The 13,877-nt window shown below is 44.3% G+C and overlaps 1 protein-coding gene across 1 annotated transcript in view; it reads right to left on the bottom strand.

Annotated features, from left to right (window-relative positions):
- The window catches only part of LOC117057044 (androgen receptor-like), a 62,607-nt gene that overhangs the window by 15,959 nt on the left and 32,771 nt on the right, over positions 1-13,877 (bottom strand). Inside the window, exons 4-6 of the mRNA XM_033167792.1 lie at positions 12,448-12,547; positions 10,410-10,526; positions 2,061-2,339 (exon numbers count right to left, since the gene is read on the bottom strand). Of these exons, the coding sequence (XP_033023683.1) occupies positions 2,061-2,339; positions 10,410-10,526; positions 12,448-12,547 (496 nt within the window). The remainder of the gene's footprint in view (positions 1-2,060; positions 2,340-10,409; positions 10,527-12,447; positions 12,548-13,877) is intronic.

The raw sequence follows: 13,877 nt of genomic DNA, 5'->3' as shown, positions 1-13,877 counted from the left end.
TGGTCCCATCACCTCCTGGCAAATAGAAGGGGAAGAAATGGAGGCAGTGAGAGATTTCACTTTCTTGGGTTCCATGATCACTGCAGATGGTGACAGCAGTCACGAAATTAGAAGACGCCTGCTTCTTGGGAAAAAAGCAATGACAAACCTAGACAGCATCTTAAAAAGCAAAGACATCACCTTGCCGACAAAGGTCCGTATAGTTAAAGCTATGGTTTTCCCAGTAGTAATGTACGGAAGTGAGAGCTGGACCATCAAGAAGGCTGATCGCCGAAGAATTGATGCTTTTGAATTATGGTGCTGGAGGAGACTCTTGAGAGTCCCATGGACTGCAAGAAGATCAAACCTATCCATTCTCAAAGAAATCAGCCCTGAGTGCTCACTAGAAGGACAGATCCTGAAGTTGAGGCTCCAGTACTTTGGCCACCTCATGAGAAGAGAAGACTCCCTAGAAAAGACCCTGATGTTGGGAAAGATGGAGGGCACAAGGAGAAGGGGACGACAGAGGATGAGATGGTTGGACAGTGTTCTCGAAGCTACTAACATGAGTTTGGTCAAACTGCGAGAGGCAGTGAAGGATAGGCGTGCCTGGCGTGCTCTGGTCCATGGGGTCATGAAGAGTCGGACACGACCTGAACGATCCTGAACAACAACAACCTAAAATTTTGGATTGGCAGATACTAATGGTGGAATATTTACAACTAGCGAAGAGCACTGGAAGAGTAAGAGGACAAATGAGACAAAAAGTCCATAAAGATTGGAAATTCTTTAAGGAGTATTTGGTGAATAATGGAGCAGGTAGTTTCCTTTTGGCAGAACTAGACTGAACCTGATGAAAAAACAAAATAGAGTAACTTAAGAGATAAAAATAATAAAATCAAAATTGAATAAATGTGCACTAATATGGGAAAAAAGAGTTAATTACAGCGAGATTAATTGGAAGTCTTTTTAATTTTTTGTGAAGATGAAAAAAAGAAAAAAGGAAGGAATACTGGTATATATACAATATGTAGATTTTTCTTCCTTTTTGTTACTTGTTTTGTTTTGTTTTGTCTTGTCTAGTTCTCAGTTGATTGGTGTTTGTTAAATGTTTTTTAGTGTTGTTTGTAATTTTATAACAATAAAGATCAATTTAAAAAAAATGCCATCTACTTATTCTGAAGGGACCTGGGTAGCGCTGTGGTCTAAACCAGTGTTTTTCAACCTTTTTTGGGCAAAGGCACACTTGTTTCATGAAAAAAATCACGAGGCACACCACCATTAGAAAATGTTAAAAAAATTAACTCTGTGCCTATATTGACTATATATAAAGTAATTCTCTTGAATTTTTCAATTTTTCCCACGGCACACCAGGCAACATCTCGCGGCACACTAGTGTGCCGCGGAACAGTGGTTGAAAAACACTGGTCTAAACCACAGAGCCAAGGGCTTGCCAATCAGAAGGTTAGCAGTTCGAATCCCTGAGACGGAGTGAGCTCCCATTGCTCAGTCCCTGTTCCTGCCCACCTAGCAGTTCAAAAGCACGTCAAAGTACAAGTAGATCAATAGGTACCGCTCTGGCGGGAAGGTAAACGGCATTTCCGTGCGCTGCTTGGTTCGCCAGAAGTGGCTTAGTCATGCTGGCCACATGACCCAGAAGCTGTCTGCGGACAAACGCCGGCTCCCTCAGCCAGTAAAGCGAGATGAGCGCCGCAACCCCAGAATTGTCCACGACTGGACTTAATGGTCAGGGGTCCCTTTACCTTTTTACTTATTCTGAATAATTAACAGTAGTCAGCATAGTTGTTCAGAACAAAACCTGTCCCATTTGTAAGCCATAAATAAGAGCCCAGCAGGAAGGACCTTGCATCGAAGAAGCCGGACAAACCCAAATTTCTCTGGCTGAGAGTGATGCAAGTCAGCAGAACGAGGCACCTAGTTGATGCAGTATCAATACACTGACCGTCGCCTGATAACATGAAGGGAGATGGGGCTTTTGCACTGTTTTCTGTGATGTCTGATCTTCAGATAAGGCATAGATGCATGCGAGAGAGAGGGAGAATGCAAGAGCTGCTGCTTACCTGGCAAGGCCTTGGACCACTTCAAGACATGCACCAGCTGCCTCTCGCCCGACTCATTCAAGAGGACAGCAAAAGGATCAGGCTGGTTGTTGTCACGGCCGACACACACCACCCCTGGCTCGATAGCCTCCAGGACATGGAGGAAGATGGGCTGGCGCTCCAAGCTCTCAGTGCGTGTCATGGTCATCTTCGGAGCTTGCTCCTCTTTAGGTCTGGAGGGGCCGGCTGCTTCCCCTTCTGTTTGCATCTTCAGGTTTCCCAGCTTCTTTAATTTGCGGGCTGCAGCAGGTAACAAGAACAGAAGAACTGAGAACAGAAGAAGAGCCTGGTTGGATCAGGCCAGAGACCAATCTAGTCCAGAATCCTGTTGTCACAATGGCCAAATACCCCAAAGAACCCAGGAATCCAGATATACCGCTTCTGGACCTGGAGGTTGCATAAGAATGTCAGAAGGGTCTTGCTGCTGGATCAGGCCAAAAGGGGCCCATCTAATCCAGCATCCACTCTTCAGTGGCCAATCAGAGGCCGCAGTCAGAAACCCATAAGCAGGTTCTGAGCACAAGAGCACTTTCCCTCCCTGCAGCTTCCAGCAAATGGTGTTCAGAAGCATTGCTGTCTCTGACCATGAAGGCAGAGCACAGCCACCTTGGCTAGTAGCCATTAATAGCCCTCTCCTCCTCCATTAAAACCACCTTAGTTGGTTATCACAGCCTCCAGTGGAAGCAAGTTCCATAGTTCAACTATGTGCTGTGTAAATAAGTTTAGTCAGAAAACTTCACTCTGTGGGTCAACTGAGACCCCCATTCAGGTCAGCAACCAGCACAGAGCAATTGGTGTAGAAATAAGAAGTCATTGATGATGGCTCCCACTTAACAGCAGGCAGCTGGTGAGACCCTGCTGCAGTGTGCTGAATGGCCACCTAGCTGTGATTCCTGCATTGCAGGGGGCAGACTAGGTGGCCCTTGGAGGTGCCTTACAACTCTATAATTCTATGAATGTGGGTGTTGGCAAGCCACAACACCTACTCAAGCAGCATCAGGGGCAGTGGTGTGATGGTTGAATTCTGGGAGCTTCTAAGGATTCACTGAATGCACAGCCAACAGGCCAAGAAGAAGAAGAAGAAGAAGAAGAAGGAGTTTGGATTTGATATCCCGCTTTCTCACTACCCGAAGGAGTCTCAAAGCGGCTAACATGCTCCTTTCCCTTCCTCCCCCACAACAAACACTCTGTGAGGTGAGTGGGGCTGAGAGACTTCAAAGAAGTGTGACTAGCCCAAGGTCACCCAGCAGCTGCATGTGGAGGAGCGGGGACGCAAACCCGGTTCACCAGATTATGAGTCTACCGCTCTTAACTACTACACCACACTGGCATGGGCAAGATTTTCTTGCCATCACTGAAATTGTTGTGTGGATACACCATGAGATAAGCCAACTTCCCAGCTTCTGCTGGACTTTGGGCTTCTCAGCCACCATATGGCTGAATTTCTTTCAGCCACAACAGCTACTGGTATTACCTACTGACTTTAGCCAATTGGAACATCTCAGATTAGAGGCAGTATTCCTACAATACCCCAGTGGTGTAGCAAGGGTTATCAGTGCCTGGGGCTGCATGGAAGGGGAGAAGGGAGGGAAACGGATGGAGTACGCATGTGCATTCAACTGCCTAATGGCATCCGCGTCACCCTGGAGTTCACAGCTGCAGAGATAAGAAAATAGGAGTAGTTCCATTGTCTGGAGAGGTCACTTCCTGGTTCGCATGGAGAAGCCATTTTCAATGGAGTCCAGCAGTGGAAGTGTGAAGCTGTATTGAGGCAGCACCAGGTTTTCAACATTGCACACCTAACAATTTTGGGCCTGGGGCAACCACCCTTGTGCCCCCTCATACTACGCCACTGGAATACCCTGCTGGGAACACAGAATAAATTATTATTATTATTACTATTATTTTCATCGTCATCATCATCATCATCAATTTATTTATTACTCACCCTTCACCCTAAGGTCCCAGTGTGGGTAACAGCATTAAAAACAGTATTAAAAATAATTTAAACAACAAGGATCCATATAAAACCATCTCAGTCAGCATCAAGGAAACAATACCAAAGATAATGCAGAAATGGTGCATAACCCCAGTTAAACTTTCCTATATGCATAAACATACTTCACCTATGTCCTGGTGAAGGTGTGGGGACAGGCTGAACTATAGGCACTTGTAGTGGACATGCCCAATTGTGGAAAATTTTGGGTAAGAAATGTTTAATGAGATAAGTAACATTGCAAATCAGTATATCACCAAGCCTCCAGAGCTTAAGTTCCTGATTCCGTGTTTAAATGGGAATCAGGATTTGGGGGATAAATCACAGAATTGACCTGCACCTCCATGGACAGCTGTGAGTTCAAAATGACTCCCAGGCTGCACACTTGGTCCTTCAGGGGCACGGTTACCCCATTCAGGACCAGGGAGTCCCCCACACCCACCTGCCCCTGTCCTCCAAAAACAGTTCTTCTGTCTTGTCAGGATTCAACCTCAATCCATTAGCCACCATCCATCCTCCAATGGTAGAGGCATAAGACTCTTAATCTCAGGGTCATGGGTTCAGCCACATGTTGGGTTCAAGCCGTGTGGTGGTCCCTTCCAACTCTACAATTCTATGTTAAGAGAAGTTACTACGGAGCAACGGTTTTGCATTCATTCACAAAGCTGATAGGAGGAGAATGACAACTCTTTATTTTCTTTTTTAGTTTTTATGTTAAAAAACACTTCATATTTGATGTTAACTGTTGTACAATGCTTCTTCTTTGTTCCCCCCCCAATCTTTAATTTAAAAAATCATTTTTTTAAAAAAGAATTGATTAATCTATTGCTTTTCATTCCCACCTTTCAGTGTTCTATTGTTTTTGTGATAGAAAAAAGTTGCAGGTGCTGGAACTCACTATGAAGTTGTTATAGTAAGTGCCACACTTTTAATATTTGGGGGGAGGTGTTGGCACTGTGTACCCTAGAGAGAAAGCACTGCCACTTTTTCTTCCAGGGAGCTCAGGGTGGCAAACACCGTTCTCCCCCTGCTTATTTGAGCCCTGCGAAGCAGGTTAGGCTGAGAGCCTGTGACTGGCCCAAGGCCACACCCAGTGAGCTTCATGATGACAAAGTGGGGGGATTTGTGTGGGATGTGAAATACAGAGCAGATGAGTACAACATTCCTAGAGTGGACATAATATGTCTGGACCAGCAGTTGGAACTTTCTGTTTCCTCCTGGGCTGGGACAGACTTCCTTACATGTGGACCAGAGGTGGGCATGACCTCACCGGTGCAGATAACAAAATAGCACAGAGGAGGCAGCCATATCTATCTCTGACTCTCATTCCTCAAAGAAGCAACATCTGCTTAGTCTGAGAGGACAAAGGAACTATTCATGGGATAGATTCCAGGTGTATATATTTTGTAACTTATGTCTGCCTTCGGGGATCCATTTGTGAACAGAATGTGAGTAAACTATTTTATATACTTTTTTATACAAGACTGTGTCGTGTCTATTTTTTTATGAGGGAATAAAGGGGAATTACCAAGGAACTTATTTAGAGGCTTATACAAGCTGGCAAAGACGTTATCCGCTCTGTATATGTTTAAAAAGGGGAATTTACTCTGCTAAATTGTAGAACTTGTTAACACAATTGGGAAGGAAATAATTGAACAATGTATCCTCTCCTGCCTCCCTGAACATTCCCACAACTTGAACCTTGGTCTCCCCCAGGTCCTAATCTGAAACTGCACCACACTGGCTTTCCACCAGGTATGTGTGGGCTGGACGTCTCTCTATTGGAAACCTGCAAAACCGAACAGAACATTTTCAGAATCTCTGCTGCCAAAGCTATGGTAAAGAGAGAGTTAACAGGAACCAGACAAAAGAAGCCCTAGAGAGATGCCCAGTTGCTTCAAGGGGGCATTTCAGCAGACTCTGTTCCCAGCAGACAGCAACCTTCACACACGGACCTTGCATCATATTACACAGGAACAGGAACAAAACACAAGGAAGCCTGTGATTACAACTCTCTAATTCTCTGAAATAGGCTGCTTGTTGCATTTATTTATTTATATTCACTCCTCTGTGTCTGCATTAATATTTGGCAATGCTAGTGGCTGTAAAAGAAAACGTCTGTGGAGCCAGATTTTGTTGTTCTAGACAGGAAGCATTTTATCCTTCTTCATCAACCCCAGGAATTAGCCAGAGGGGTCTCACTGCCCCTCAAGAAAGGCATAGGGAAGCACCTTAGAGACCAACTAAGTTTGTTATTGGTATGGGCTTTCGTGTGCATGCACACTTCTTCAGGTATCTGAATGAAAGCTCATACCAAGAACAAACTTAGTTGGTCTCTAAGGTGCTACTGGAAGGAATTTTTTTTAATTTTTAATTTTGTTTCGACTATGGCAGACCAACATGGCTACCTACCTGTAAATAGGGAAGTCAGTGAGTGATGGCTACTGAAGAGTGACAGAAGCCCAGTTGAAGATTAATTTTAATTTTTAGATTCTAAACTGAGCATGAGTAAAAGATTTGAAAATGGTGCTAGCAAGTGCAAGAGACAGAGACCCAAAAATGTTGTGGTGATGAAGTTAAGACCAATCACTGCTTTCGTGCATCAACCACTCATTAAAGCAACAAAAGCCAGCAGTGAAGCTAGCATAAGGGACCCCTGACCAGTTGTGTCTGACTCTGGGGTTGTGGCACTCATCTCGCGTTACTGGCTGAGGGAGCCGATGTACAGCTTCCGGGTCATGTGGCCAGCATGAGAAAGCCGCTTCTGGTGAACCAGAGCATCTATTTATCTACTTGCACTTTGATGTGCTTTTGAACTGCTAGGTGGGCAGGAGCTGGGACCGAGCAACAGGAGCTCACCCCGTCACAGGGAGTCAAAGTGCCGACCTTCTGATCAGCAAGTCCTAGGCTCTGTGGGTTAACCCACAGCGCTACCCATGCCCTCTGAACTGCTAGCATACAACCAGACAAAAACCTCATGGAAAGAGAAACAGCGAAGCAGGATGTGGAACAGCCATTATGCTTCCCCAAACTGAAAATGTAGATCTACTGTAACAGATGTTGGTTTGTGGTCAGAATTATCACATGAGGAAGTATCCTATTGAGTAGAGAGGGGTCCCTCTCAAGTTTTGCATCATTGTTCAAATTCCAAGCAAGTGTACAAAAAGCAGTCCAGGTTTTGCACAAAAGCTCTTTTTAATTCAACAAAAGCAAATGGGGAAACATAGCCAAGAGTGGCTTGCATATTCTCCCTCAAAAGGCTGGATTCATTGCTTTGTTTGTAAACTCTTTCCAGACCTTGCATCTTCTTCCACAGCTTTAGCTGGCACAACCCCCATCTTATCCAAAGTCATGAAAACTCAGAGAAGCATAGGAATGCCATGTTGGCCTACCTAACAAGGAAGAGAGTAAAGTTCCAAGCTAGAGGAACAAATAAAAGCAGAACAGCAGTACTGGTGGCATGTCATAGAGAGAATTGTCATGCTGGCCACATGACCTGGAAGCTGTAATCCGGCTCCCTCGGCCAGTAATGAGAGATGAGCGCCGCAACCCCAGAGTCGGACATGACTGGACCTAGTGGTCAGGGGTCCCTTACCTTTCTATCAGTTGGTATGGACATTCTAGATCAGGCAATCCCTCTTATTTGTCAAAAACTACTGGTATATGTGAGGATATTATTCAACTCATGGCAAAAAAAAAAGTTAAGGATGCAATTCTGGCTGATGTGCGAAAGGCTGGATATTTCAGCTTTTCAGCCGATTCCATTCCTGACAGTTCACAAACGGATCAGTTGACTTTAATTACCAGATATGTATCACCTGAAGGTTGTTTGCCAGCTGAGAGATTTTTAACTTTCCTTAAGCTAAAAGACCACTCAGGAGAAAGCATGGCCGATTTTAATGTTCAACTATTTCACCACTGAGCTTGAAAATGTCATGGGCAGTCTTATGACAATGCTGCCAATATGGCTGGTAAGTACAATGGTATGCAGCAAAAAAATCATAGAAAAAAGCCAATTTGCAAGATTTATTCCATGTGCAGGTCACTCTTTGAATCTAGTGGTCCATTCAGCTGTGGATTGCTGCCTTGATGCAGTGAACTGTTTTGGCATTATCAATGAAATTTATACTTTCTTTTCATCCTCCACAAAGAGATGGGCAGTTCTAAGATCATTTTTGCCACCTCAGACTAAAGTGCCTTAATATTTGTCAGACACTATGTGAGACGCATACGAAAAAGCCACAGAAGCTGTTTTGGAAAGTTACAGTGCTATCACTGATGCCCTCAGTTGTTTGTATTCTGACGTTAATGGGAAGGGGAGACCAGGCTTCAAGCTAACTATCTTTTGCAGAAAATGGAAGAACTGGAATTTGTCTTTATGCTGCATTTTTTGACCCATGTGCTAGGTCATTTTCACAAGGTCAGCAAAACCCTTCAGAAATCAGACCTGTTATTGAGTTCTTGTGCAAGCTTGTTCACTTCTGGATTTTTTAAGGAAAATTAGAGAAGATTTTGATGAGCTTGAGAAATAAGCAAAAGCCACATTGCCAAATATTAACTACAAAACAAGGAGACAAAGAATGAGGGAACAGCAAAGAAATGACCAAAGTGCACCTGATGCCTAAAAATCACTTTCTTTAAGAGATAAGTTTAGGATCAAATCCTTTATTCTTATACTAGATGCACTTGAAGCCAATTTAAAAAGAAGTACTGTGTACAGTGATGTTGCACAATTCTTTGCCATTCTTGCTAATTTGACAGCATGTAAGCAAGAAATTCAGCAAGGTGTTGAGCTGTTGATGGAAGCATACCCAGAAGATATTGATCTGAAACTTATTGATGTCCTTTTGCACTTTCACCTGTACGTGAGACAAAGCCATAGGCTTACAGCAGAGCCCTCTCTGTCTCATACAGACCTTTATCAAATTATATACAACTGCCACCGGGGGTGTAGAAAAATGGTGGCTGGCCCACCCACTGAGAACTCCCCCCCCCCCAGCTGGGTAAGAAGGCAAGGGAAAAGGGAGGCCATGCGAGGCAGTGCAGCCCCCCCCCCCCCGGTGGCCCAACCACCCGCGGGATCACAGGTTCATGGTGACCGGCTGACACACCCCCCCCCCCGGCAGAGTAAGGGGCTGGGTTATACTGCTGAATCTCTTACAGGGATGGAGCAGTGAGGGACGGGGGGGGGGGAGGCGGCGCAAGGTGGCACAGCTCCTTGCCAGGAGGGCCATGGGGAGAAGGAGATGTGGGGAAAGAAGAGGATGGGGCCCCAACCTACTCACCGCTCTGTCCCACGAAGCACGCGCCCACAGATCTTCCCTTCTCCCTGAAGCTCCGGAGCCGACTGCATGCTTGCTGCTGGCTCCGCCTCCCATTTATGGATCTGGCCCTGGCTCCACATGACGCTGATAGGCTGAGGGGCTTGGCGGGAACCCCCAATGGCTGGCGACAGGGAGGTGGGCCAGGCCAACCAACTGGTGAGTCTCATGTGGCCCAGGGGTGCTGCGCGCAGTCCCACAAAGGGCGCCCACAAAGGGAGGTGTGAGTGCTCATTATCAAAATATATACAAGGAAAAAGTTCAGACGGCCTTTCCTAATGTGGAAGCAATATTGCGGCTATTTCTTAGCTTTATGACCACTAACTGCTCGGGAGAGAGGAGTTTTTCAAGACTCAAAAGAATTAAAAATGAATTAAGGGCTACAGTGTCTCAAGAGAGGTTGTCCGCATTGAAAGTGACAAACGTAGATGAACAAATTTTGATGAAGTTTTGGGTGATTTTGTTATGAGGAAGGCGGGGGGGGGATTTTAGCCTTACTGTATTTGATGGTTGTAGTTTACTTCTTAATATGTATTTTAAAACTGTCTGTTTAATGACAACATAAAGTAGATTCTAAAAGTGTCACACCTCCCAGGCAATATAATTTGTAAACGCAAGGTGTTTTTTTAAAGAATAACATTACAACTTCATTTTCCTAAAAATTACTGCTTATTCCACAAAAGGTTTACAAAGTTCAGTTATCGCAAAAGATTTTCAGTGTTAATTTTAATACTTATACCTTTTTAAAAATCACCTTGGTATTTTACAATAACGTCTTATGTCCTTTAGAGGACAAATTGTGAATTGCAGAATTTTAAATACCGGTCATCATCCTTGGCTTCGCTCAATTTTGTTTATAACACTCTTCCTTTTTCTTCTAATCATGAGGGTGGGGGATTGGGAGGGGCCTCACAAGTGGAGTAGCCGAGGGCCACTTTTCATCTAAATCTGGCCCTGCAAAAATCAAAGGATCGTAAACAGAAGCTGGATTACCTCTGAGAGTCATCCCGGCCTCATGGCATCTCCGAAGGCGGCAGGAGGGGCAGTTTTTCCTTCGGAACTTGTCAATGTTGCAGTCATTTCGGCTGGCACAGAGGTACTTCTGTTTGCCTAAAAGCATCAAGAGGGCATATCATGAATGCAAAGTGGCAATGCTCCCCTTACTAGAAACAGAGCATCAAGTGCTCAGAGCGACAAGCTGGAATCATACAATTGTAGGGTTTTAAAGGTTGCCAAGGGTCATTGAGTCCAATGCCCTGCATTAAAGCTAAAGAATCCTTGACTGATGGCCGCCCAAACTCGGGCAAAATGTTCTTTTGTCAGGGCAAAGCATGCTCCGAAGCTTAGGATGCTGAAGCAAAACTAAAAATACTGTGTAATAAAATAACAACACAAACCAACGTTCACTCTACACATTTCCAGCTGGTGACTAAAGGAAATACATTTTAAAATCTTCTCCAGATTGAAACCTTGGCAGGTTAACTTATCTCCTTAGCCCAGAGCACACTTGTTACTTAAGCCCAAATCCAAATCCATTTTAAGAAACAGGAAAACCTCCGCTCATGGAGATTGTGGGGGAGAGTTACCGATAGGTGCAGTGCTGTGCACTCAACGTCCCCTGCCTCCCACATTCCGTCAGAGCGAGAGGCAGGTATCGGATGATCCACAAGTGAAAGCTCACCCCCCCCCCAACCCTGGGGAGGGCTTGCAAGGATAATTACTCTCAGATTATCCTTAATTTGCAGCTATTTCTTAGCCTTATGGTCACTAACTGCTCAGGAGAGAGGAGTTTTTCAAGACTCAAAAGAATTAAAAATGAATTAAGTAGCCATCAATAAGCTTCTCCTTCTTCATTAATTTGTACAATCATCTTTAAAAGCCATCCAGGTTTTTGGCCATCATTGCCTCGTGTGGGAGCAAGTTCTATAGTGTTGTGTGAAGAAGTATTTCTTTTCCTGAATCACCAGCCATTCAGTTTCACTGGATGCCTACACATTCAAGTGTTGTGAGAGAGGGAGAAAAACGGGTGACCTCCTGTTTGTCTGCCACGGCAAAAAGCTGTACCCATTCCAGTGGAGCCTTTTTGTGCAGCTAATCGAGGATAATATGGGAGTATCTGTGGGGGGCCTCTTCACCCACAGATTGTCCGATACCTGCAGCACGTTCTGAAGGAATGCAGGGGGCAGGGGCGCTGGGTGCATTGCACCACATGTCTTGGCAACTCTCCAAAGCTGTCGCCATGAGCAGCAGACACCTGCTTTTTAAGATAAAATTTATACTTAACTAACAGGCAAAGGTCCATATAGTTAAAGCTATGGTTTTCCCAGTAGTAATGTACAGAAATGAGAGCTGGACCATCAAGAAGGTGATCGCCGAAGAATTGATGCTTTTGAATTATGGTGCTGGAGGAGACTCTTGAGAGTCCCGGGACTGCAAGAAGATCAAACCTATCCATCTCAAAGAAATCAGCCCTGAGTGCTCACTAGAAGGACAGATCCTGAAGTTGAGGCTCCAGTACTTTGGCCACCTCATGAGAATTGAAGACTCCCTGGAAAAGACCCTGATGTTGGGAAAGATGGAGGGCACAAGGAGAAGGGGACGACAGAGGATGAGATGGTTGGACAGTGTTCTCGAAGCTACTAACATGAGTTTGGCCAAACTGCGGGAGGCAGTGAAGGATAGGCGTGCCTGGCGTGCTCTGGTCCATGGGGTCACGAAGAGTCGGACACGACTGAACGACTGAACAATAATAACAACAGGCATGCTCTGAACTAGGAGAGATAAAGTACTCTGCTAACTGATTCAGCCACTGGGTGCCAAGGATTTGACCTGGAGAAGGACTTTTGTTGAAACTATCGGTATGTTGGGGGAGGTGAGCCTCCATTACTTCCTCTTGATATATTTTGCATTTGCTGTTTTATTTGGCAAGGCTCCTCTGAATCCTATATTTGTGCATTGGGAATTACATCTACAGCCACCTTCTGGTTTGCATTCAATCACACACATCCCAAACACACAAAAGATGAATTACCTTCAGCTGCCCTCTTGAAAAAGACTTTGCAGCTCCCACAGGTGATTGCTCCATAGTGGCACCCAGAAGCAGAAGCAGTACACAGGGAAGAACATGGTCTCTTGCAGACTCCAACCTTTGGAAGCAAAAAGGAGAAAAGGGCAAACCATCAGCAAATGTGGCAAAAGCATAAAAAACTGCTTGATAATAAAGAATATTCCAGAAATGTTTACAAAGAGAAATATCTTAAAACAAATTCCACTGGTACTGAACTCCATGTAAATCCCACCATACAGTAAATGGGGGGGGGGAGTGCCATTATGGGAGCAACCCCTTCAACAAAGTTGGAAAGATTGAGAATCTATGTTTGAAATCTGAACTGTTGTACAATGCCATCTGTGTTTAACTTTCAAAGACCTTTCATGCATGTAAGTGGAGACAGACCTGAGTGGTTTATGTGACCCAACAAGGAGTCTTCAATACTAATGTTAAGGTCCTTTTCCTATGTAGCTTAAAGGCAGGTTGTTAAATGTACTTTCTGCTGGAACGGGCCACACCTGTCCAGATGTTCAACATGCCTGCTGTGACAAACGCAGTAACAAATCTGGCTTTGCTTGGACCTGGAAATCTTGGGAAATGAGAAATGCAGATTTGCTCAGGCACATTAAAATGTCAGATCTCAATGGACATGCATCTCAGTTTCCTGCTTCTGCAAGTGGCTTTCCAGAAGATCCTAGAGTGTGAGCCCATTAATATATAACATTATGTGTTCTTAGGAAAAATATTTATTTGGAAGGTTCAGCTGCACAGTGGAAGTAACCTCATATATATTGCTTGTTTAGACAAGCCTACCCAGATGCTTAGAAAGTTGAGGTAATCTTAATCTGTTTTATTATTTTAACTTTTGTGAGTTTAACAATATGGTTATGAATTTTTCTCGATTTTATTGTTTCAGCTTTTCATAAACTGATTTGAGATTTTGTGCAATGAAGCGGTGTATAAATTTTATGAAATAAGCAAACAAACAAATGTCTGCATGAATAACTGTTAACAACCTCTCCAACATTAATGGTCCTTTGTGTCCCTTCCAACTCTACATTCTATGATTCTATGATTTGCACTCTCCTGTCTAGGCTTATGCTGATCTTTGAAAATTGTGCTTTTAGATTCTAAACTGAGCATGAGTAAAAGATTTGAAAATGGTGCTAGCAAGTGCAAGAGACAGAGACCCAAAAATGCTGTGGTGATTAAACAGCAATTTGTTCTTCAAAAGTTGGTTGCTTCAGATTGACCTTTCAGTGAAAAAGTGATGCTGTTCAGGGCTTGGCACTGAGGGTTTTCAGTCTGTGCTACTTGGAACCCTCTTGAAGGCAGTTTAAAAGAGTGATTTTGAACACAGAGCAAATTGGACAGAAAAGCATGAAAACACCCTCTTCAGTTTCCAAAGCACT

This window comes from Lacerta agilis, chromosome 13, assembly GCF_009819535.1.
Source record: "Lacerta agilis isolate rLacAgi1 chromosome 13, rLacAgi1.pri, whole genome shotgun sequence".
Taxonomy (NCBI): Eukaryota; Metazoa; Chordata; class Lepidosauria; order Squamata; family Lacertidae; genus Lacerta; species Lacerta agilis.
Note: the sequence above shows the minus strand (reverse complement) of the source record. Positions and strands in the feature narration are given on the sequence as shown.